This window comes from Xyrauchen texanus, chromosome 4 (assembly GCF_025860055.1).
Source record: "Xyrauchen texanus isolate HMW12.3.18 chromosome 4, RBS_HiC_50CHRs, whole genome shotgun sequence".
Taxonomy (NCBI): Eukaryota; Metazoa; Chordata; class Actinopteri; order Cypriniformes; family Catostomidae; genus Xyrauchen; species Xyrauchen texanus.
The window spans coordinates 10,505,856-10,528,912 of NC_068279.1; the positions used below are offsets into that span (position 1 = coordinate 10,505,856).

Below are 23,057 nucleotides of genomic sequence, written 5' to 3' on the forward strand. Positions count from 1 at the left end.
AAGCTCAAATGGACGTGAGCAGAGCAAATGAGGCAGCCTGTGATGATGTCAAAAACAGAGGGAGAATGTAAAACTGTAGTCAGGAAAAAAAAAAGATGGCAAGCGTGAAATAATTCCAAATTGCAAGCTGGGATACACTACATATGTGGTAACATGACCCGGATTTGAAGCAGTTTAAATGTTATGTTAAAAATAATTAAAAAAAAGCATAATCTGTCAAAACACAGAAACATGGCATGCTATTTCTACACATGAAAGTATACATGCATAAAACTATCCCTCTGTCTCTCGGTACTGAATGTAGTCCACACACACCACCTTATGGCACCAATACCATACATTTCACCCTTGCAAAAATGTACAATGGTAACATAGTTTAAACCAAAATAGAACTTTGGAAAACAAATGCGTGCGTGTGTGTATGTAAAATGGCTCATGATATTGACCTTGTGTCACACCATATTCTCTTAGCAGCTCAAGTGCACCGCTGCCCTCACATTCTCAAAGTGATGATGTCAGCTAAACGAAGACAACTCTGAAGAGTGTCTGGAGATTCTCAACACATAATTTATTGGCTCTAAGCATGTGAGGGGCCACTGCAGCAGGGTCTGTTTCCCTTTTGCTACACTCAACTATAGTAAAGACAAAGAAAGGGCCAGAACAGGGTTCAGTGGGGGCTTCTGATCAGTGTGACCATGGATAAAAGTATTAGGAATTATACTTAAGTGAAAGTATGGATACTGGATAAAAGTATTAAAAAAGTAAAAATATACTTTTTTTCTTAGCTAGAATATGATCAAGAGATGAGATTATGTGAGAGAGGAAGTTGTTAAATTTGATTGGTCTGTAAAGTCACCTTTTTAACTCACTCTGATGACTCTGATGTGTCTTATTTCTCTCCCAGTGGCATTCGCAATCTGGTCATAGAAACATATTCCAATAAAAAAAAACAATTGTAAAATGATTTTGTGGCCTGTTGTACGTAACACACCAATTTCCTGGTGGAATGAACACTACAGGCATTTAATCAACAATGTCTTTTATCCCATTTCACTCAAATCATGAGTAAAACGGCAAATTATCAGTTCATAAACACTTTTCACTCTGTTCCTCCCACAATTACATTTTAAGACATCTAAACACTTTTACTATAGCGCATGATTCATTTTGACATTTGCATTACATAACCAACTAAATTTACAAACTTGTTTACATGTGATCAACGTGCACAGTAGCTCAGTAGAGTTTTGCATATGATACAAAGGTTCGGTGTACGAGTCCTGAAGAGCATGTGAGTCGACACATGAGCCGAAAGTGTCATAGAAATACCACAAAATTATGTGGTTGCAACAGAAATGTTTTTTCATGTCACATTTGTTTTTTTTTGACACTATCGTTTAGGTTTAAGGTTTAGGGTAGGGAGGTATGTCCATGTAATTTTCCTCATGATGCTATCTATTTTGTGAAGTGCGCCAGTTCTTTTTCCTCCAAACAGTTCAGTTTTTGTTTCATCAAGACTAGAAGAAATTCCTCCAAAAAATTAAGATCTTTCTCCCTGTGTGCACTTGTAAACTGTAGTCTGTTTTTTTTTTTTTTTTTTATGGTTTTGGAGCAGTGGCTTCTTCCTTGCTGAGCAGCCTTTCAGGTTTTGTCTATATAGGACTCGTTTTACTGTGGATATAGATACTTGTCTACCTGTTTCCTCCAGCATCTTCACAAGGTCCTTTGCTCTTGTTCTGGGATTGATTTGCACTTTTCTCTACGTTCATCTCTAGGATGCAGAATGCATCTCCTTCCTGAGTGGTATGTTGACTGCATGGTCCCATGGTTTATACATGCATACTATTGTTTGTAAAAATGTATGTGGTACCTTCACACATTTGGACGTTTCTCCCAATGATGAACCAGACTTGGTTCTGAGTTCTTGGCTGATTTATATTAATTTTCCCATGATGTCAAGCAAAGAGGCACTAAGTTTGAAAGTAGGCCTTAAAATACATCCAGGTACACCTACAATTGCAATTAGCCTATCAGAAGCTAATTGGCTAATTGTCTAAAGGCTTGACATCATTTTCTGGAATTTTCCAAGCAGCTTAAAGGCACAGATAACTTAAGAGTATGTAAACTTCTCACTCACTGGAATTGTGATATAGTCAATTAAAAGTGAAACAATCTGTCAGTAAACAATTGTTGGAAAAATTACTTGTGTCAAACACAAAGCAGACTTTTTTCACGTCTTTCCAAAACTAAAGTTTGAAATCTGTAGAATTGTTAAATAATGAGTTTTAATGAATTCTGACTTCAACTGTATATATATACACACTCACCTAAAGGATTATTAGGAACACCATACTAATACTGTGTTTGACCCCCTTTCGCCTTCAGAACTGCCTTAATTCTACGTGGCATTGATTCAACAAGGTGCTGAAAGCATTCTTTGGAAATGTTGGCCCATATTGATAGGATAGCATCTTGCAGTTGATGGAGATTTGTGGGATGCACATCCAGGGCACGAAGCTCCCGTTCCACCACATCCCAAAGATGCTCTATTGGGTTGAGATCTGGTGAATGTGGGGGCCATTTTAGTACAGTGAACTCATTGTCATGTTCAAGAAACCAATTAGAAATGATTCGAGCTTTGTGACATGGTGCATTATCCTGCTGGATGTAGCCATCAATTATCTAATCAACCAATCACATGGCAGTTGCTTCAATGCATTTAGGGGTGTGGTCCTGGTCAAGACAATCTCCTGAACTCCAAACTGAATGTCAGAATGGGAAAGAAAGGTGATTTAAGCAATTTTGAGCGTGGCATGGTTGTTTGTGCCAGACGGGCCGGTCTGAGTATTTCACAATCTGCTCAGTTACTGGGATTTTCACGCACAACCATTTCTATGGTTTACAAAGAATGTGTGAAAAGGGAAAAACATCCAGTATGCGGCAGTCCTGCGGGCGAAAATGCCAAGTTGATGCTAGAGGTCAGAGGAGAATGGGCCGACTGATTCAAGCTGATAGAAGAGCAACTTTACCTGAAATAACCACTCGTTACAACCAAGGTATGCAGCAAAGCATTTGTGAAGCCACAACACGCACAACCTTGAGGCGGATGGGCTACAACAGCAGAAGACCCCACCGGGTTCCACTCATGTCCACTACAAATAGGAAAAAGAGGCTACAATTTGCAAGAGCTCACCAAAATTGGACAGTTGAAGACTGGAAAAATGTTGCCTGGTCTGATGAGTCTCGATTTCTGTTGAGACATTCAGATGGTAGAGTCAGAATTTGGCGTAAACAGAATGAGAACATGGATCCATCATGCCTTGTTACCACTGTGCAGGCTGGTGGTGGTGGTGTAATGGTGTGGGGATGTTTTCTTGGCACACTTTAGGCCCCTTAGTGCCAATTGGGCATCGTTTAATGCCACGGCCTACCTGAGCATTGTTTCTGACCATGTCCATCCCTTTATGGCCACCATGTACCCATCCTCTGATGGCTACTTCCAGCAGGATAATGCACCATGTCACAAAGCTCGAATCATTTCAAATTGGTTTCTTGAACATGACAATGAGTTCACTGTACTAAAATGGCCCCCACAGTCACCAGATCTCAACCCAATAGAGCATCTTTGGGATGTGGTGGAACGGGAGCTTCGTGCCCTGGATGTGCATCCCACAAATCTCCATCAACTGCAAGATGCTATCCTATCAATATGGGCCAACATTTCTAAAGAATGCTTTCAGCACCTTGTTGAATCAATGCCACGTAGAATTAAGGCAGTTCTGAAGGCGAAAGGGGGTCAAACAAAGTATTAGTATGGTGTTCCTAATAATCCTTTAGGTGAGTATATATACAGTGAGGAAAATAAGTATTTGAACACCCTGCTATTTTGCAAGTTCTCCCACTTAGAAATCATGGAGGGGTCTGAAATTGTCATCGTAGGTGCATGTCCACTGTGAGAGACATAATCTAAAAAAAAAATCCAGAAATCACAATGTATGATTTTTTAACTATTTATTTGTATGATACAGCTGCAAATAAGTATTTGAACACCTGAGAAAATCAATGTTAATATTTGGTACAGTAGCCTTTGTTTGCAATTACAGAGGTCAAACGTTTCCTGTAGTTTTTCACCAGGTTTACACACACTGCAGGAGGGATTTTGGCCCACTCCTCCACACAGATCTTCTCTAGATCAGTCAGGTTTCTGGGCTGTCGCTGAGAAACACGGAGTTTGAGCTCCCTCCAAAGATTCTCTATTGGGTTTAGGTCTGGAGACTGGCTAGGCCACGCCAGAACCTTGATATGCTTCTTACAGAGCCACTCCTTGGTTATCCTGGCTGTGTGCTTCGGGTCATTGTCATGTTGGAAGACCCAGCCTTGACCCATCTTCAATGCTCTAACTGAGGGAAGGAGGTTGTTCCCCAAAATCTCGCAATACATGGCCCCGGTCATCCTCTCCTTAATACAGTGCAGTCACCCTGTCCCATGTGCAGAAAAACACCCCCAAAGCATGATGCTACCACCCCCATGCTTCACAGTAGGGATGGTGTTCTTGGGATGGTACTCATCATTCTTCTACCTCCAAACACGGTTAGTGGAATTATGACCAAAAAGTTCTATTTTGGTCTCATCTGACCACATGACTTTCTCCCATGACTCCTCTGGATCATCCAAATGGTCATTGGCAAACTTAAGGCGGGCCTTGACATGTGCTGGTTTAAGCAGGGGAACCTTCCGTGCCATGCATGATTTCAAACCATGGCGTCTTAGTGTATTACCAACAGTAACCTTGGAAGCGGTGGTCCCAGCTCTTTTCAGGTCATAGACCAGCTCCTCCCGTGTAGTTCTGGGCTGATTTCTCACCTTTCTTAGGATCATTGAGACCCCACGAGGTGAGATCTTGCATGGAGCCCCAGTCCGAGGGAGATTGACAGTCATGTTTAGCTTCTTCCATTTTCTAATGATTGCTCCAACAGTGGACCTTTTTTCACCAAGCTGCTTGGCAATTTCCCGTAGCCCTTTCCAGCCTTGTGGAGGTGTGCAATTTTGTCTCTAGTGTCTTTGGACAGCTCTTTGGTCTTGGCCATGTTAGTAGTTGGATTCTTACTGATTGTATGGGGTGGACAGGTGTCTTTATGCAGCTAACGACCTCAAACAGGTGCATCTAATTTAGGATAATAAATGGAGTGGAGGTGGACATTTTAAAGGCAGACTAACAGGTCTTTGAGGGTCAGAATTCTAGCTGATAGACAGGTGTTCAAATACTTATTTGCAGCTGTATCATACAAATAAATAGTTTAAAAATTAAACATTGTGATTTCTGGATTTTTTTTTTAGATTATGTCTCTCACAGTGGACATGCACCTACGATGACAATTTCAGACCCCTCCATGATTTCTAAGTGGGAGAACTTGCAAAATAGCAGGGTGTTCAAATACTTATTTTCCTCACTGTATATATATATATATATATATATATATATATATATACACACACACACACACACACACACACACACACACACACACGCACACACACATGCACACACATACACACTGTATAAGTATGTACAAATACAAATCTGTTATATACAGATAGTGCAAGGGAATGTAATGGCAGAATGGGTAGGATATGTAGGATAAATATAAATAGACTATGCTGTGTATTGCACATAATTATTGCTCAATGGGGCAGCTTTAACTGTTCATGAGATGGATAGCCTGAGAGAAAAAATATTTTCTTGTGCCTGACGGTTCTGGTGTTCAGTGCTCTGTAGCGTCGGCCAGAAGGCAACAGTTCAAAAAGGTTGTGGGCTGAGTGGGGGTCCAGAGTGATTTTACCAGCCTTCTTCCTCACTCTGGAAGTGTACAGTTCTTGAAGGGATGGCAGGGGCAACTAATAACCCGCTCAGCAGTCCGAATTGTCCTTTGCAGTCAATTTCTTAGCTGAACCAAACCTGAAAGTTATTGAAGTGCATAGGACAGACTCAATGACTGCTGAGTAGATCTGTATCAGCAGCGCCTGTGGCAAGTTGAACTTCCTCAACTAGCTAAGGAATTGCCACGATACGTGTAACGAACCACATAATTTTATTTAGCAAAAACATTGCCACAGTCACGCAACGTTGCATGAGACTCACAAAGTGTGATGTCAGAGCACCCAGCTCATTGAGATATAGAAAAAGATTCAAAACAAATTATAATAAAAAGCTTTAAGTGAAGTCAGTAATGTTGATGATTTTGTTAATTGTTTTCTGAGGTTTGCTACCAAAACTATTATTTTTGTTATCATTATTATCATCATTACATTGCTGGTTTTATTTGTTTACTGTGAATGACACATTTTTATTTCATAACTGTCCAGTCTGTAGAAGTAGCATTAGGAATAAAGTTTAGGACCAAAAATGTAATTTTCTAACTTCGTGCTCATAGTTTTGAATAAATCACATACAGTCTAGTCGCACAAATATTTCAACCTATCCAAAGCTCAATTCAGATCTGAAATTCTGCCTCTGCAAATGGTTGGAACTTTTTACAGCCGTCATGCGACACTCCATTTGAAATGACTGTGAAAAGGTGGCTTCAGGCAATCAAGACGAAAGAAAATGATCTGCAAAAACTTTGTGAATATTTTTTCAAGTTTAATGTAAAAGGTACTGTTTTTTCTGCACTCGAGTTAAGTACAAATCCCCCCAAAAAATACTTCATTATAATACTTAAGTATTTTTACTCAATTACTTTACACTCCTGAGTGTGACCTCAAGAAACAACAGATCTACAAAAAACAAACACACACACACACACACACACACACACACACACCGGGTGAATTTACTATTAATTAAACTGTTGTATTTCTGCACAAAAACCTGCATCTTATTCACATATCACCTGCAATTCATTTAAAGTGATAGTTCACCCAAAAATGTAAATTATCTCAGTATTTACTCACCCTCATGATAGCCTAGGTGTGTATGACTTTCTTTCTTTACCAGAACACATTTGAAGAAAAATAGAAAAAATATCTTAGTTCAGTAGGTCCTTAAATTGCAAGTTAATGGAGATTTCTCTTTTGAAGCTCCAAAAATCACAGACAGTAAGCATAAACGTCATTGTACAAACATAATGTCTTCTAAAGTGACACTATCGCTTTTGGTGTGGAAAAAAGATATTATCAATATTTAAGTAATTTTTAACTATAATCCAAGGCTTCCCGAGAAGGTGGAGTCCAAGTGGTCTCTCATGTGATGTATTCGTGTTGTTATGATACAGACGTAAACTCATATTCTCCACTCGTGGAGACATCCAGGATGAGCACACATATGCACCATTGTGAGTTAAGAAAAAAACAGCTGTACTGTGTTATTCTCGCTTGTAAACAGCGCTGCTCTTCTGGCTGTGACGCACTTGCATCAGTGTTTCAAGTGTTTCAAATGGCAATGTGATTATATTACATACACATACTGCTGCTCAACAGAAGCATGATTTGAGTTAAAAAAGTACTTAAATATTTATCTTTTTCCACACCAAATTGATTGTGTCACTACATAAGACATTAATTTCACAGCTGGTGTTGTATGCATTAAGTTTATGCTGACTGTCTATGATATTTGGAGCTTCAAAAGACAAATCTCCATTCACTTGCATTTTAAGGACCTACTAAGCCAAGATATTTTTCTATTTTATTGGTGAAGATAGTCACACACCTGGGATATCACATGGGTGAGTAAATAATGAGAGAATTTTCATTTTTGGGTGAACTATCCCTTTAAAAGGAGCTAAATGCATTGCAACATGAGTATTTCAATTAAGTGTCATTATTTTCAGTGCAAACATCCTTTCTAAGAAAATTACGCTTATTATAGATTTTGCCTTATTAAAAAAAAAAAACTCATGGATTGCAAGATGCAATTAATCTTGTGCTATTACAAACCCAAGGAAAGCAGGCGGTAAACAACATTTTATCAGAAGAGATGCTTGAAAACAATTTATATTGATAACAATAGTACTAATTCATCAAATGATGATCAAATGATGGAGATGAGCTTTGTGTCCCTCTTATGGATAGCCAGACCACACACTCGTTCTCTGGCTCTGGAAGTTTGATCTGTCATCAGGACTATTGTGGCCTGGACTTGCACCCTCTGGCCTGGCAGACAGCAATGAAAACGAGCCAAAACAAATGGCAATGAGTATTTGTCTGCATGCGCGTATTGGTTTCCAAAGTCGTTAGGAACATGTGCGTGTGTGCATACATTTGCTGGTTTGTGTAAACTCAAGTCATTGGGGGAAACCTCAGTTTGACACTGGTCTATTTAACACTGCTGCTGACAACTGTCTGCACTGCAGTGACCTGGGCCTCCTGTTATGGTTTATCAAAACAAGCCTCAGCTTCCTGCTTCCTAATCTTCTTTTACTGCTGTGGAAACATCTTATCTCTACTGATCCCAAGTCCATTTCCATAACCACTAAGCATATCTAATACAAATCCTAGATCTGACTGATAACATTTATAATGGTAGCTGTAGTTTGTGCCCTAATGCCAGAGTATTTCTTAGTGCAAAAATATGTTACTAAATAAAAGAAACCTGTGGCAACATGGTATTAGCTAGTTCTATCATTAAAAACATAAATTCCAAAATTACAGAAATAATTCTTAAACTTATTAAACTCTTCTACAAAAACATGCATGATACAGTGATGGCAGATGATATATGATAATCAGAAGATAATACCATGCTACTGAATGACTATATAATACTTCATGGCCAAAAAACATGGTACTACCATGGTATATGTCCATGAAAACATGGTATTACCATGTTATATGTTTAAGAAAACATTGTTCTGTACTGCCCTACAAAGGCAAAACGCCGTAAAATCACGTTTGGTCAAAAATGAGTTAATGTCATTTTTGGGGTATTCAAGACCTTCTTTATCATGTGAATAAATATCGTGAGTCAATTTGATTGTTTTACCGAGAAATTAAAGGGCTTTTACAACCGTAACATCCAAAACCATACGAGGAACCACAGCAGAACGCCATAACAGTTGTTACGTCTCTTAGCCTTTGTTCCGGCACGCTTAAGTTGAGTTAAGGTGTTCTGACTTTGTTTCGCCTGGCATCAAGAGAGATGTTACGGTGCCGCTGTGATGTTACTGTACTCTGGCTTTGTCATACTGTCAAAGATTACCGCTCTTTATTGTCACCAAACCGCGTGAACATACACACGCACACATCTTTGAAATAAAGTGTAGACTGCCGACTGCTTGTTTGTATTATTACTCTGTGATAGCGATGTGATAGGGCGATGGTTCAGATCTGTCAATGTCAGTGACAGCCCGGAGCTTGCTCAATTTAATCTGTGTCACGTAAATAAGCGCTAACGTTGACGCTGACACTCGCCTCACATCAGATGCTGAAAACCAAATATTAAATACAGAAGCATCCTACCTTTCCATGCAATCCGATATAATCCATAGAAGATATAATCCATAGCAATGCACGTCATCTGCTGTATCCACAACAATCCATACGTGTTTGAGCCATATTTCCTTCTTGCAGGTGTTCACGTCAGATTTTACAACTGGTTATCGCTAACGTCCGTACAAAGTAGGCTAACCTAAATAGTAAAAGTAATTCCAACTTTTTTCGGTATACTCTGTCTATATTATCTCAGAATTAAAAAGTAGTAATCCAAGTCGAGTTCGTTGACTGAGCATCTTGAGCAGTTTGGTGGCCCTTAACCCTTAACCCTTTAACTGTCACCCCTCCCCTTTTTTCAGCATAGACAAAAATCACTATCCAAACTTAAATGGTTGTATTTCAAGAATGCTTTGTCATATATACCTATGGACAAGTTGTGTTCCAAATTTTAGGTTGATATCTCAAAAAATTAGCTTTCAGTAAGATTTTATTTGGACGCAGTAAAAAACTTGGAATGAGCAGTCTCTAATCTCTAATGTATTGGTCCAATGTTTAATTAATTATTACTCTATATCTTGCATTTAAATACATATACCTTTGTATTCAATTATAATTAAATTATCTTAATTGTGAAAATATTTATTGTATTTATTCATACTGTACATACTGTACTGCAAAGTAACTTATCTGTTATACTGTTTAACTGTGTTAGTGTTGCCGCACTATCCTGACCATTATAGCACTAAATAGGAACAACCAAAGGTCTTCTATATAATTTCAAACAAATACCATGATGACTAGACCTTGGTTAGGTGTTCTTATAATGGATGTAAGTATGGTGAACAGCAAGTAAATATTGATTATATGTCAGTTACGGCCTTTTGCCTTTGCATGACTCCTGATTTTTGGCACATGATACAAAGGCAGAGTACAGTAACTGCCAAACAAGGGTCAAAGGTCAATTTTGAGCTCAAGATTTTTTGCATACAAACATTTCTTCAGTATAGCAACTAGTTGTGAAATTTTGGGAGTCCTACCTATAATACTTTTGTCTGGACAAAACAGAAACTTTAAAGTCATTTTTCTCAGTTTCACACTGTAATGAGTTAAGGTCTTTTGCTTTTGCAGGGCAGTGTACTACCATGGTACATGTCCAAAAGCATGGTACTTTCATGGTATATGTCAAAGAAAACATGTACTACCATGGTACATGTCCAAAAGCATGGTACTTTCATGGTATATGTCAAAGAAAACATGTACTGCCATGGTACATGTCCAAAAAACATGGCACTTCCATGGTTCATGTTGTAAAAACATGGTATTACCATGGTTAAAGTCCAAAAACATGGTACTACCATAGTTCATGTCCACACAAACATGGTACTACAATAGTATATGTCCAGGGAAATATGGTACAACCATGGAACACATCCAAAAGTGTGGTATTATCATGTAATATGTCCAAGATCACTTGGTAAAAAACATAGTTCTACAATGGTAAATGTCCATGAAAATGTGGCACTGCACTACCATGGTACATGTCCAAAAATATGGTGCTAGCATGGAATTCGTCCAAGAAAACAAGGTACTACCGTAGTACAGTACATGTCCAAAACATGGTGCTATCATTGTACAAGAACAAAAAGCTAATGTTAAATATCCAAAAACATGGTACAACCATGGTAAATGTCCAAGAATACATAGCACTGTACTACCTTGGTAAATGATCAAGAAAAAAAATGGTACTACCAAGGTACATGACCAAAAACATGGTACTACCAAGATACATGTCCAAAAAACATGGTAATATTAAAGTAAATGTAAAAAAGTGCTTTTTTGTTAGTGTTGTTTGAAGAAGGATGCCATTTTAACTTTATTTTGGCTTTTTAGTTCTAGCAATAAGTCGTCAGCAGCCACATCACCCTGCAGCTCTCGCCTGGTTACCCCTGAAGCTAAGCAGGGTTGAGCCTGGTCAGAACCTGGATGCAAGACCTCCTGTGGAGGAACTAAGGTTACATTTACATTTATGCATTTGGCAGACGCTTTTATCCAAAGCGACTTACAGTGCCGTTATTACAGGGACAATCCCCCTGGAGTTAAGTGCCTTGCTCAAGGGCACAACAGTGGCATCTTGGTGGTGCTGGGGCTTGAACCCCCAAACTTCTGGTCAGTAACCCTGAGGCACAACCACTGAGCCACCACTGCCCCAAGGTTGCTACTGGAAAACCTGTTACAGAGTCCAAATGCCCTAGAGTAGTGATGGGAACACTACTGTAAAAAGAAATTGTCTTTCAGATGACACGTTAAACCAAGGTCCTGACTCTCCGTGGTAAAAAATCCCAGGGCAATTCTAGTGAAGAGTAGGGGTGTAACCCCAGTGTCCTGGCCAAATTCCCCTTTTGTCAAGTCAAGTCAAGTCAAGTGGTTTTTATTGTCGTTTCAACCATATACAGTTAGTACAGTACACAGCAAAACGAGACAACGTTCCTCCAGGACCATGGTGCTACATAAAAACAACAAAGGACCAACATAGGACCACATGAGACTACACAACGAAATAAAATACCTATATAAACTACCTATATATACCTATATAAAGTGCACGTGCAAACATGTGCAAAAAGTACAGGACAGTACAACAAATTACTGACAATGAACAGGACAATAGACAGTGCAGCGCCGACCAGTACTCAGTAGTGCAAAAAGATGACAGTTTCTAAAAATGTAAACATAACATACTATGAGATAATGTTCTATGCACATAGCAGTTATTGAGGTAGCAGACAGTTATAAAGTGACAGTTATTAAAGTGCAACTCAGGACACGTGTGTGTCAAACCAGTCTCTCAGTATTGAGGAGTCTGATGGCTTGGGGGAAGAAGCTGTTACACAGTCTGGCCGTGAGGGCCCGAATGCTTCGGTATCTCTTGCCAGACGGGAGGAGGGTAAAGAGTTTGTGTGAGGGGTGTGTGGGGTCGTCCACAATGCTGGTTGCTTTGCGGATACAGTAATTTTTGAAAATGTCTTTGATGGAGGGAAGAGAGACCCCAATGATCTTCTCAGCTGTCCTCACTATCCTCTGCAGGGTTTTGCGGTCCGAAACGGTGCAAGTCCCAAACCAGGCAGTGATGCAGCTGCTCAGGATGCTCTCAATAGTCCCTCTATAGAATGTAGTGAGGATGGGGGTTGGGAGATGTGCTTTCCTCAGCCTTCGAAGAAAGTAGAGACGCTGCTGGGCTTTCTTGGTGATAGAGCTGGTGTTGAGGGACCAGGTGAGGTTCTCCGCCAGGTGAACACCAAGAAATTTGGTGCTCTTGACGATCTCCACAGAGGAGCCGTCGATGTTCAGCGGAGTGTGTTCACCTTGTGCTCTCCTAAAGTCAACAACCATCTCTTTTGTTTTGTCGACATTCAGGGACAGGTTGTTGGCTCTACACCAGTTCGTCAGCCGCTGCACCTCCTCTCTGTATGCTGACTCGTTGTTCTTGCTGATGAGACCCACCACGGTCGTGTCATCGGCGAACTTGATGATGTGATTCGAGCTGTGCATTGCTGCACAGTCGTGAGTCAGCAGAGTGAACAGCAGTGGACTGAGCACACAGCCCTGGGGGGCTCCAGTGCTCAGTGTGGTGGTGGTGGAGATGCTGTTCCCGATCCGGACTGACTGAGGTCTCCCAGTCAGGAAGTCCAGGATCCAGTTGCAGAGGGAGGTGTCCAGGCCCAGCAGGTTCAGCTTTCCAATCAGGTGCTGGGGAATGATTGTGTTGAATGCTGAGCTGAAATCTATGAACAGCATTCGAATGTATGAGTCCTCATTGTCTAGGTGGGTGAGGGCCAGATGGAGGGTTGTGGTGATGGCATCGTCCGTTGAACGGTTTGAACGATACGCAAACTGCAGTGGGTCTAGTGAGGGGGGCAGCTGGGTCTTAATCTGCCTCATGACGAGCCTCTCGAAGCACTTCATGATGATGGGTGTAAGTGCGACGGGACGGTAGTCGTTGAGGCAGGACACTGAAGACTTCTTTGGCATGGGGATGATGGTGGTGGCCTTGAAGCACGTTGGAACAACGGTGCTGCTCAGAGAGATGTTGAAGATGTCGGTAAGAACATCTGCTAGCTGGTCTGCACATCCTCTGAGCACTCTGCCAGGAATGTTGTCTGGTCCAGCAGCCTTCCGTGGGTTGACTCTACGTAGAGTTTTCCTCACATCTGCCGTGGTAAGACAGAGCACCTGGTCGTTGGGAGGAGGGGTGGACTTCCTCGCCATCACGCCGTTCTGCACTTCAAACCGAGCATAGAAGTCGCTCAGCGCATCTGGAAGGGAGGCATCTTTGTCAAAGGCAACTGATGTTGTCCTGTAGTTGGTGATGGCCTGGATGCCCTGCCACATGCGCCGCGTGTCACCGCTGTCCTGGAAGTGACTGTGGATTCTCTGGGCGTAGCGCGCTTTGCCTCTCTGATTGCCCGTGACAGTTTGGCCCTAGCTGTTCTTAGGGCTGCCTTATCGCCTGCTCTGAAGGCGGAGTCTCGGGACCTCAGCAGCGTGCGCACCTCCGCAGTCATCCACGGCTTCTGGTTGGAGCGTGTGGTGATGGTCTTGGAGAAAGTGACATCATCAATGCACTTGCTGATGTAGCTGATCACTGATGCTGTGTATTCCTCCAAGTTGGTAGAATCGCCATATGTTGCAGCCTCCCTGAACATGTGCCAGTCAGTACACTCAAAACAGTCCTGAAGAGCAGAGATGGCTCCTGCTGGCCAGGTTTTCACCTGCTTCTGAAGCGGTTTTGTGCGCCTGACGAGCGGTCTGTATGCTGGAATTAACATAACAGAGATGTGGTCTGAGTAGCGAGGTGGGGGCGGGGCTCCGCCCGTGCAGCGCCTGGGATGTTTGTGTAAACAAGATCAGCGCGTTCAGCCCTCTCGTTGCAAAGTCCACATACTGATGGAATTTAGGGAGCACTGTCTTGAGATTTGCATGGTTGAAATCTCCGGCGACAATAAACAGTCCGTCGGGGTGAGCGTTCTGCAGTTCGCTCATAGCCCCATACAGTTCACAGAGCGCTTCCTTAGCGTTAGCGCTGGGGGAATGTAAACTCCGGTTATGCAAACAGTGGTGAATTCCCGTGGTAGATAAAAAGGTCTGCATCTAACAGTCACAAGCTCCAACAGCGATGAACAGTAACTAGAGACTAGCATAGAGTTCTTGCACCATTCCGTGTTGATGTAAACACACAAGCCACCACCGCGAGTCTTACCGCAGAGAGCTGTATTTCTGTCGGCACGAAACGAGGCGAGCCCGTCTAGCTGAATGGCGGCATCCGGAACTCTGTCGCTGAGCCACGTCTCCGTGAAAACAAAGACGCAGCAGTCTCTAAACTCACGCTGCGTAGCCTGCTGGAGTCGGATATAGTCCAGTTTATTGTCCAGGGAGCAAACATTTGAGAGCAGGATAGACGGGAGAGCCGGCCGGCTAGGGTTTTTTTAGCCTAGCATGGACCCCCGCCCTCTTTCCGCGCTTCCGCTTTCGCACACCGCTTACGACGTCCTCTCCCCGGCCACCGGCATCAGGCGACGCCGAGGGCTGGAGGCCTGGTCTCCGCAGCAAGCCGAGTACGCGTAGCGCCTCCTGCAGGTCATCATGCAGCTTGGTTTTTGCATGAGTCTTATATTTGAGTAGTGTCTGGCGATGGTAACACGAACACTGGTTGCTCCGATGTCCATGTGTTGCAAAAGTCGGGCTTTTTTAACAAAAATAGCACCATTGTGGATCCGGAGTGGCCGCTGCGTGCTACCGCGCCGCCATCTTGGATCAAAAAAAAAAAAAAAAAAAAAATGGCTTCCATAATGGCTTCCTAATAAACCCATCCTTGAATTGACACTCACTCTCTCACTCTCTCACTCTCTCACTCTCTCACTCTCTCTCTCTCTCTATTGCTGGTGTGTGGTGAGCATACTGGTGAACTATGGCTGCCGTCGCATCATCCAGGTGTATGCTGCACACTGGTGGTGGTTGAGGAGAGACATCATGACAACAACAGTTCCCCCATCTCACTGTTTCTTTAGGTTAGCAGCGCGACAAAATAACAGAGCTGTGTACACCTCAAGCGCTTCGGGACAAAGATAGCACTGATCTTTCAGTGCTATATCCTTTAATGTTTTTCTCTAGCACAAAACACTCTTCATTTATGACTTTTCGCTCTCCTCACGCATTGCCTCTCTCTCCCAGCCTGCGGCATGAGGTGCTGCACAGTAGAGCTGCAGACACGATTATTTTAACAACAGGAGTCCGTAGCGGAAAAATACAGTGAGCAGCAAAATAGATTAATACTGGCACCTTTCACTAAAATACACTGCAGAAAACGAGAATTAAGCAAAGTGAAAAAATCTTTACGTATCTGACATGACTCCTACAGTTCAGCAAACCAAGCAAGGTTTGTGGTTCCAGGGCGCCTTTAGACTAGAATTTTGTTTTTCCTGTATATAATTTGCTTTATTAATCAACATGTTCGAGCCTACTGATGATAAACAGACATTTTTGTTTAAACTTTGTGAAAATGAATCAGAGATAACATCTTCTCATGGATGGCAAAAATGACAACCAAAACTTCTCTCCTTATGATGAAAAACATTTCCATTATTTGATAGTCAACCCATTTATACTTAACCATAGCAAAGAGTATTTTTAAACTGCACTATGTAGATATAAAAATGGTTCATTAAGACTTTTACATTACCAATATTTTCTCTCATACAGTAATATTTCCTATCCTGTATATAGGCTATACAGTATGTAAATGGTAGAAGATCCCCATAGTCCACTACTTTGGTTGTCTTTGGGACACAATGTCCTCATTCTTGCCCAGGTATTAAGAGACTTTTTGTCAGTTGATTTATGATTTATATATTTGTTTCTTATATTACAAAGTTGTATATTTATAATAATTATTTTTATAATAAAAAATTGCATTTCTTACACATTATCATTAGTCAGAATGGCAACTAAATATTATTATGATACGTTGTGATGAAAGTTATTATTGTCCAGACCTTTGGTGGGATGGAAATATTGAGACCGGACCTCTTGGAAATGTAATTGAATACCCCAGCTTTAAAGTGTCTTGGAGTGCCATGTAAATACCATAGTACATGAATATGGTTATTTATCAGTGTGACGAGGTGGAGGGCGTGGCCGGGCCATGATGGTGCACAGCTGGTGCTGAGTCAGCTGATCAGCGGGAGAGCGAGATAAAGAGGAGCTGGAGATGCCAGTTCAAGAGAGAGTGGTCCACCCCTCTCCTGGGAACCTGGGGGAGAAGGGAGGAAGAGGGAGAGGGAGAGGGAGAGGGAAAGGGCGAGTGAGAGAGAGGGAAAGGGCGAGAGAGAGAGAGAGAGAGAGAGAGAGAGAGAGAGAGAGAGAGACACACACAGCGGCTGTATGTGCGTGTCTTAGTTTTATGTTGTTTTAAATTGAATTTTAGTCATTCAAATTACACTGACTGTTCTGCCAGTTCATGCCTCCTCCTTGCCCATCCTTTACCCATTTCATTGGTGCTAAACCCGGGAAGGAGGAGGGATGCGCTTTCGTGGTGTTCTCGCTGCTGCCGTACGCCCGTGGAGTAGCGGCTGTCATCCGTCAGAGGGCGGAGTGGTTGAGGACCAGGCGACAGCGTGTCCGGGGACAGGCAAGCAAGTTTCTTTCGCTCTCTCTCTCTCCGTGTGTCTCCCACTCGCCCTTTCCCTCTCCCATCTCCCCTCTCCCCCAGGTTCCCAGGAGAGGGGTGGACCACAGGCTGGCGGAACGGCTAGATGGGCAGCATCTCCCCTCCAGGTAAGGGTCAGTCTGGATGGCCTCAGTGTGACAAAGAGGGTGCACGGCCAGCGCTGACTCAGCGGATAAAGGGGAGCAGGAGATGGCAGTTTGAGAGGGAGAAAGACACACGCGGCCACTGTACTGTATGTGTGTGCCTTTTATTTTAGTTTGTTTTAAGTTGAATTTCTGTCATTAAAGTTGCATTGTCTGTTCTGCCGGTTCCCGACTCCTCCTTGCCCATCTTTTACCCATTGCAATCAGTATCATGGTATGTGAACATACTATGTTACACATGGTAGTACCATTGACTAACTCTTTCAAGTAAAATTGTATTACAGCACTTCTCTTGTTATTCCTTCCTTAGGATGAACCACTTGTGCTGTACCTCTCATTTGTGAGTCACTTTGGATAAAAGTGTCTGCTAAATAAATAAATGTACTTGTAAATATAAATTACCATCTGATCACTTTTACATGCTCCCACCAAGATTTTTATTTAAAAAAGAACATTACATGACCCACCCCTCTAGCATTCTAATTCTAAAGCTATTCAAAATTTCAGTCTTCAAAATGTTTAAAATAAATATGGGGGAACATTTCAACGCAAACATTGAATTTCAGAGCTAGCATTTAAACAGGGAAGTCAATAGTGCTGTGGCTTACTGTGAGAAAATAAAAAGGCCACTATTCTCTCTGCAGCTGCTTTCTGGAATAGTGCTGAACAGCTCGAGCCATTTGCTGAAATTCAAGATACACTTGTAAATAAATATCCTGAATGTATGCCAGCCAGCCAGAGGAAACCCATGCTGACAAGTGTGTTCAACTGTTATTCTATTGTTTCTTAATCTTTCTGACAGATTGTCTATAATTTGTAGCTCTAAGGATACGTTGAGATGTGTAACATACTGTAGTGTTTCAAATAACTTGTACGGTGATGTAAACCATACACCCAGACAAAACCAAAGGAAAGATGTGGGACTCGTTTGTTTGATCGGAACATGAATTATTAATGTTACAAAACTCCTCTATACTTCAACTCAGAACTAAACCGAATAAATTGGTGCAAATCACAAAGATGGCTCTCCCAAGTCAATCTGAGGGCTTTGTTCCATTTTTGAGGGTGAAAAGTGTATTTGTGAAACTGAGAAGGACAGAATATTTGAAAAGGATTCATAACAGAGATCTCTGGAATACTTGATTCTAATTGGTCAACAATCTGAGGTAAAATATTTTTGAATAATGATGGCTGAAGTTTATGATTGACCGTTGTCGCTGGCAACATCCATTTATATATTTGGTAAGTTGTTGTGGACCGTTAGGGTCCTGATCACCCTGTCAATTATTGTTTTGCGACAGACTGACTGTACATTTATTCAAGACTGGTACAAAAATGCTGTAGGATACTTTATGTTAGTAGACGCAAACAAAAAAGTAACATCGTATTTAATGGAAAAGCTATACGAAGCACCACCAAAACTCCCAAAAAATCTTTCTATGATTAAATGTCAGGAAATGTGATTAAATGTATTTGGCTAAGGTGTATGTAACCTTCTGACTTCAACTGTGTGTGTGCATATATATATATATATCCAGTGCGAGACAGTGAAATAGCAGTAAGATGTGCCGCAACTGTCAAAGATGTCAGTGTAGCGCATGTTTACATAGAAATACAATTGAAAAACCACGCAGATGGACGGAAACAGTTTGGTGTAAACACAATACCCATCTATGACTAATCAATTTACACTTCGTTTCTGTTCCAAAACACGGAGTGGGTGGAAGCTCTCACAGCCAGAAACACAGAAAGAGGCTCTGCTGTATTCGAGATCCCTCTTGAGAAATTCCCCTCAGGTCCAGAGGAACAGCAGTAGTCTGAGATATTGAATCTCCCCCAGGACAGAAGCACAGTTCTTACTGAATATGTATGTCTGGAGAGCATCAGCACTGTTGAAAGTGATGTGTTAAATGGAAATGCATGGCAAGGTCGCCTCTTTCTATTCATCTCAGCAGTCAGGATCAGGCACAGACACACTTTAGCAATATTTTGCAGAATGAGAGTAGAAGTACGTGAGGTGGGAACAGGGCTTTACTGCTTTCCATCACTCCAGAGAAGATGGGTGGATGTCTCCGATTGGCATTCCGAGGAGTAAAGTGCCTCCCTGCTCCTGAGACCCATCCATTGCAGACATTCTCGATGGAACAAAGGAAACGAATCGATTTTCTCCCTGAAGACGATCAATCCCTAGATGCACCCTCTCTCCGAGGGAACATTTACAGCAGGCAGTAAAGAAGGCCTTTGGGGCCTAATTGCATCCAGTAATCCTGCTAAGTGAGCTATATTTCCCTCATTCTGCCACTATTAGACAGACCTGGTTCATAAATACTGCAGTTAATCCGGAAACCACAACCCCAACCTGAGGAGACAATCTGGGAGGGACACAAGGCCACAGAAACACAAAGATGTGAAGGAACCACAGAGATTGGGGTGTCAACGATGGACACATATTTGATGATTCAGGCCATTTTACAACACAATGCAAAAATCTAAAGAAGTGACATTCCATGAGGCCACTAATCCATTTTTGGGTTTTGTTTTAGGAAAGAATACCTTAATGGTGCACTCATCATTTTTTGAAGTATATGTTGAAGTATGGCTTACACCCATACATAGTGGCTTGGAAGCTGCATCATTCAAACACAGTAGTTTTCAGTTACCAATGCCATTGTAAAAATTCACTATGCACAGTAAATCATATTTAATTGAATTCATGAACTAGTATCCAATAACAGAGCAGTAATTAAGGCACGCCAAACATGGCATTATATTTGATGCCCAGTTAACATTAGATGAACACATCAAGAGTGTTTCTAAAACCGCAGTATATCAAGTTTTCAAATATTGCTAATACATGCCTTTATTAGTTCCAGAATTGATTATTACAACCACTTTTTTCAGGATTACCACAAAATCCATTAAAAGATTACAATACATTCAGAATTTAGCTGCTTGTGTTCTCACAAATACATCACCATGCCAACGCATTACTCCCATGCTCTCTCTTATTTTCCATGCACATATTGATTTTAAAACTCTTATTTGAACATACAAAGCAGTACATGGGACAGCTCCTTTTTACCTATGTGATCTTATTACTCTTTGCAAACCTTCTCGCTCTCTCCATTCTGCTGGCTCTCTTAGTCTCCAGCAGCCTTCCTTCAGATTAAAAAATATGGGGGAGAGAGCTTTCTCATGCACTCGCACCAGACAATGGAATGCACTGCCTACTGCTATTAGGAATGCTCCCACATTAAACTGCTTTAAGAATTATTAAAAACTCATCTTTTTAAAATAGCTTATATTGATTGAATCCACTTCATTTTATTGCACTGGGTCTCGATTTGATTGCATAAATTGCTTTGTTTTATTTTAATCTGCATTTTATCCTTGAGTTTTATTATGCTTTTGTATATTCTTTGTATATGTGTTGAAGTGCTTTGAGTGTGAGAAAGTTGCTTTATAAGTAAAATGCTTTATTATTATTAGTATTATTATATATGCTGAGATTAAGCGAGTAGTATTCAGCTGGTCATGTGATGCCCCTGTTCCATGTAAAGTAAACAAGCTTTTATAAGGTTACTGATATGACTGAGCTCTTCATGAATTTATACATATGTTTAAAAATGACTATTCATGTCCTTAGAAGTAAAACGTTTTATATGAGGACAAAAAATGACTGAGTGAACTAAGTGCACTAAGTGCACACCAGCCCTTCTGGCACCAACAATCATGCCACGGTCCAAATCACAGAGGTCACATTTTCTTCCCCATTCTGATGGTTGATGTGAACATTAACTGAAGCTCCTGACCCGTATCTTCGTGATTTTATGCACTGCACTGCTGCCACACAATTGGCCGATTAGATAATCGCATGGATGATTGTTGGGCTGGTTTGAGTATTTCTGTAACTGCTGATCTCCTGGGATATTAATGGTGCCAAAAACAAACAAAAAATCCGGTGAGCGGCAGTTCTGTGGGCGGAAATGCCTTGTTTATGAGAGAGGTCAACAGAGAATGGCCAGACTGGTTCGAACTGACAAAGTAATTCAGATAACCGCTCTGTACAATTGCAGTGAGAACAATAGCATCTCGGAATGCTAATCTGAGACTCAGGTTGGGGCTGTTTTGGCAGAACAAGGGGGACCTACACAATATTAGGCAGGTGGTTTTAATGTTGTGGCTAATCAGTGTATATATATTGTTAGATACGCATGCTGCTTGTCACACTGTCACTGATTACATACATAAATATTTTATATTAAAGCTGTATTTTTCTAAAATAATATTGTCTCTGATTACATCTAATTATTCTTTTCAGAATTACACATTTAATGAAAAAGCTTGCTTAACCAGTTAAATAATGTTCCTACTTAAAACCCTACATAAATATACTGATGAAATCAAATCAGACATTTGACATAACACAGCATTATTATACAGGTGAAACTCGAAAAATTAGAATATCGTGCAAAAGTTCATTAATTTCAGTAATTCAACTTAAAAGGTGAAACTAATATATTATATAGACTCATTACAAGCAAAGTAAGATATTTCAAGCCTTTATTTGATATAAGTTTGATGATTATGGCTTACAGCTTATGAAAACCCCAAATTCAGAATCTCAGAAAATTAGAATATTACATGAAATCAATAAAAAAAAAAGGATTTTAAATACAGAAATGTCGGCCCTCTGAAAAGTATAATCATGCATATGTACTCAGTACTTGGTTTGGGCCCCTTTTGCATTAATTACTGCCTCAATGCGGCGTGGCATGGATGCTATCAGCCTGTGGCACTGCTGAGGTGTTATGGAAGACCAAGATGCTTCAATAGCGGCCTTCAACTCTTCTGCATTGTTTGGTCTCATGTCTCTCATCTTTCTCTTGGCAATGCCCCATAGATTCTCTATGGGGTTCAGGTCAGGCGAGTTTGCTGGCCAATCAAGCACAGTAATACCATGGTCATTGAACCAGGTTTTGGTACTTTTGGCAGTGTGGGCAGGTGCCAAGTCCTGCTGGAAAATGAAGTCAGCATCTCCATAAAGCTTGTCTGCTGAAGGAAGCATGAAGTCCTCTAAAATGTCCCGGTAGACGGCTGCGTTGACTCTGGACTTAATAAAGCACAGTGGACCAACACCAGCCGATGACATGGCTCCCCAAACCAACACAGACTGTGGAAACTTCACACTGGACTTCAAGCATCTTGGATTGTGTGCCTCTCCATTCTTCCTCCAGACTCTGGGACCTTGGTTTCCAAATGAGATGCAAAATTTGCTCTCATCAGAAAAGAGGACTTTGGACCACTGAGCAACAGACCAGTTCTTTTTTTCTTTAGCCCAGGTAAGACATTTGACATTTGAAGCCCATGTCCAGGACCCGTCTGTGTGTGGTGGCTCTTGATGCAGTAACTCCAGCCTCAGTCCACTCCTTGTGAAGCTCCCCCACACATTTGAAAGGCCTTTTCCTGACAATCCTCTCCAGGCTACGGTCATCCCTGCTGCATGTGCACATTTTTCTTCCACACTTTTCCCTTCCACTTAACTTTCTATTAATGTGCTTTGATACAGCACTTTGAGAACATCCAACTTCTTTTGCAATTAACTTTTGAGGCTTTCCCTCCTTGTGGAGGGTGTCAATGATGGTTTTCTGCACAACTGTCAGGTCAGCAGTCTTCCCCATGATTGTGAATTCAACTGAACCAGACTGAGAGACCATTTAAAGGCTCAGGAACCCTTTGCAGGTGTTTAGCTGATTAGAGTGTGA

At 41.4% G+C, this 23,057-nt stretch overlaps 1 protein-coding gene across 1 annotated transcript in view; it reads left to right on the plus strand.

The window, feature by feature from the left end:
* Nucleotides 1–23,057, plus strand: part of LOC127637195 (protein HIRA) — a 154,685-nt gene that overhangs the window by 105,643 nt on the left and 25,985 nt on the right. Inside the window, exons 3-4 of the mRNA XM_052118144.1 lie at nucleotides 16,937–17,110; nucleotides 17,192–17,256. Coding sequence (XP_051974104.1) covers nucleotides 16,937–17,110; nucleotides 17,192–17,256 — 239 coding nt within the window. The remainder of the gene's footprint in view (nucleotides 1–16,936; nucleotides 17,111–17,191; nucleotides 17,257–23,057) is intronic.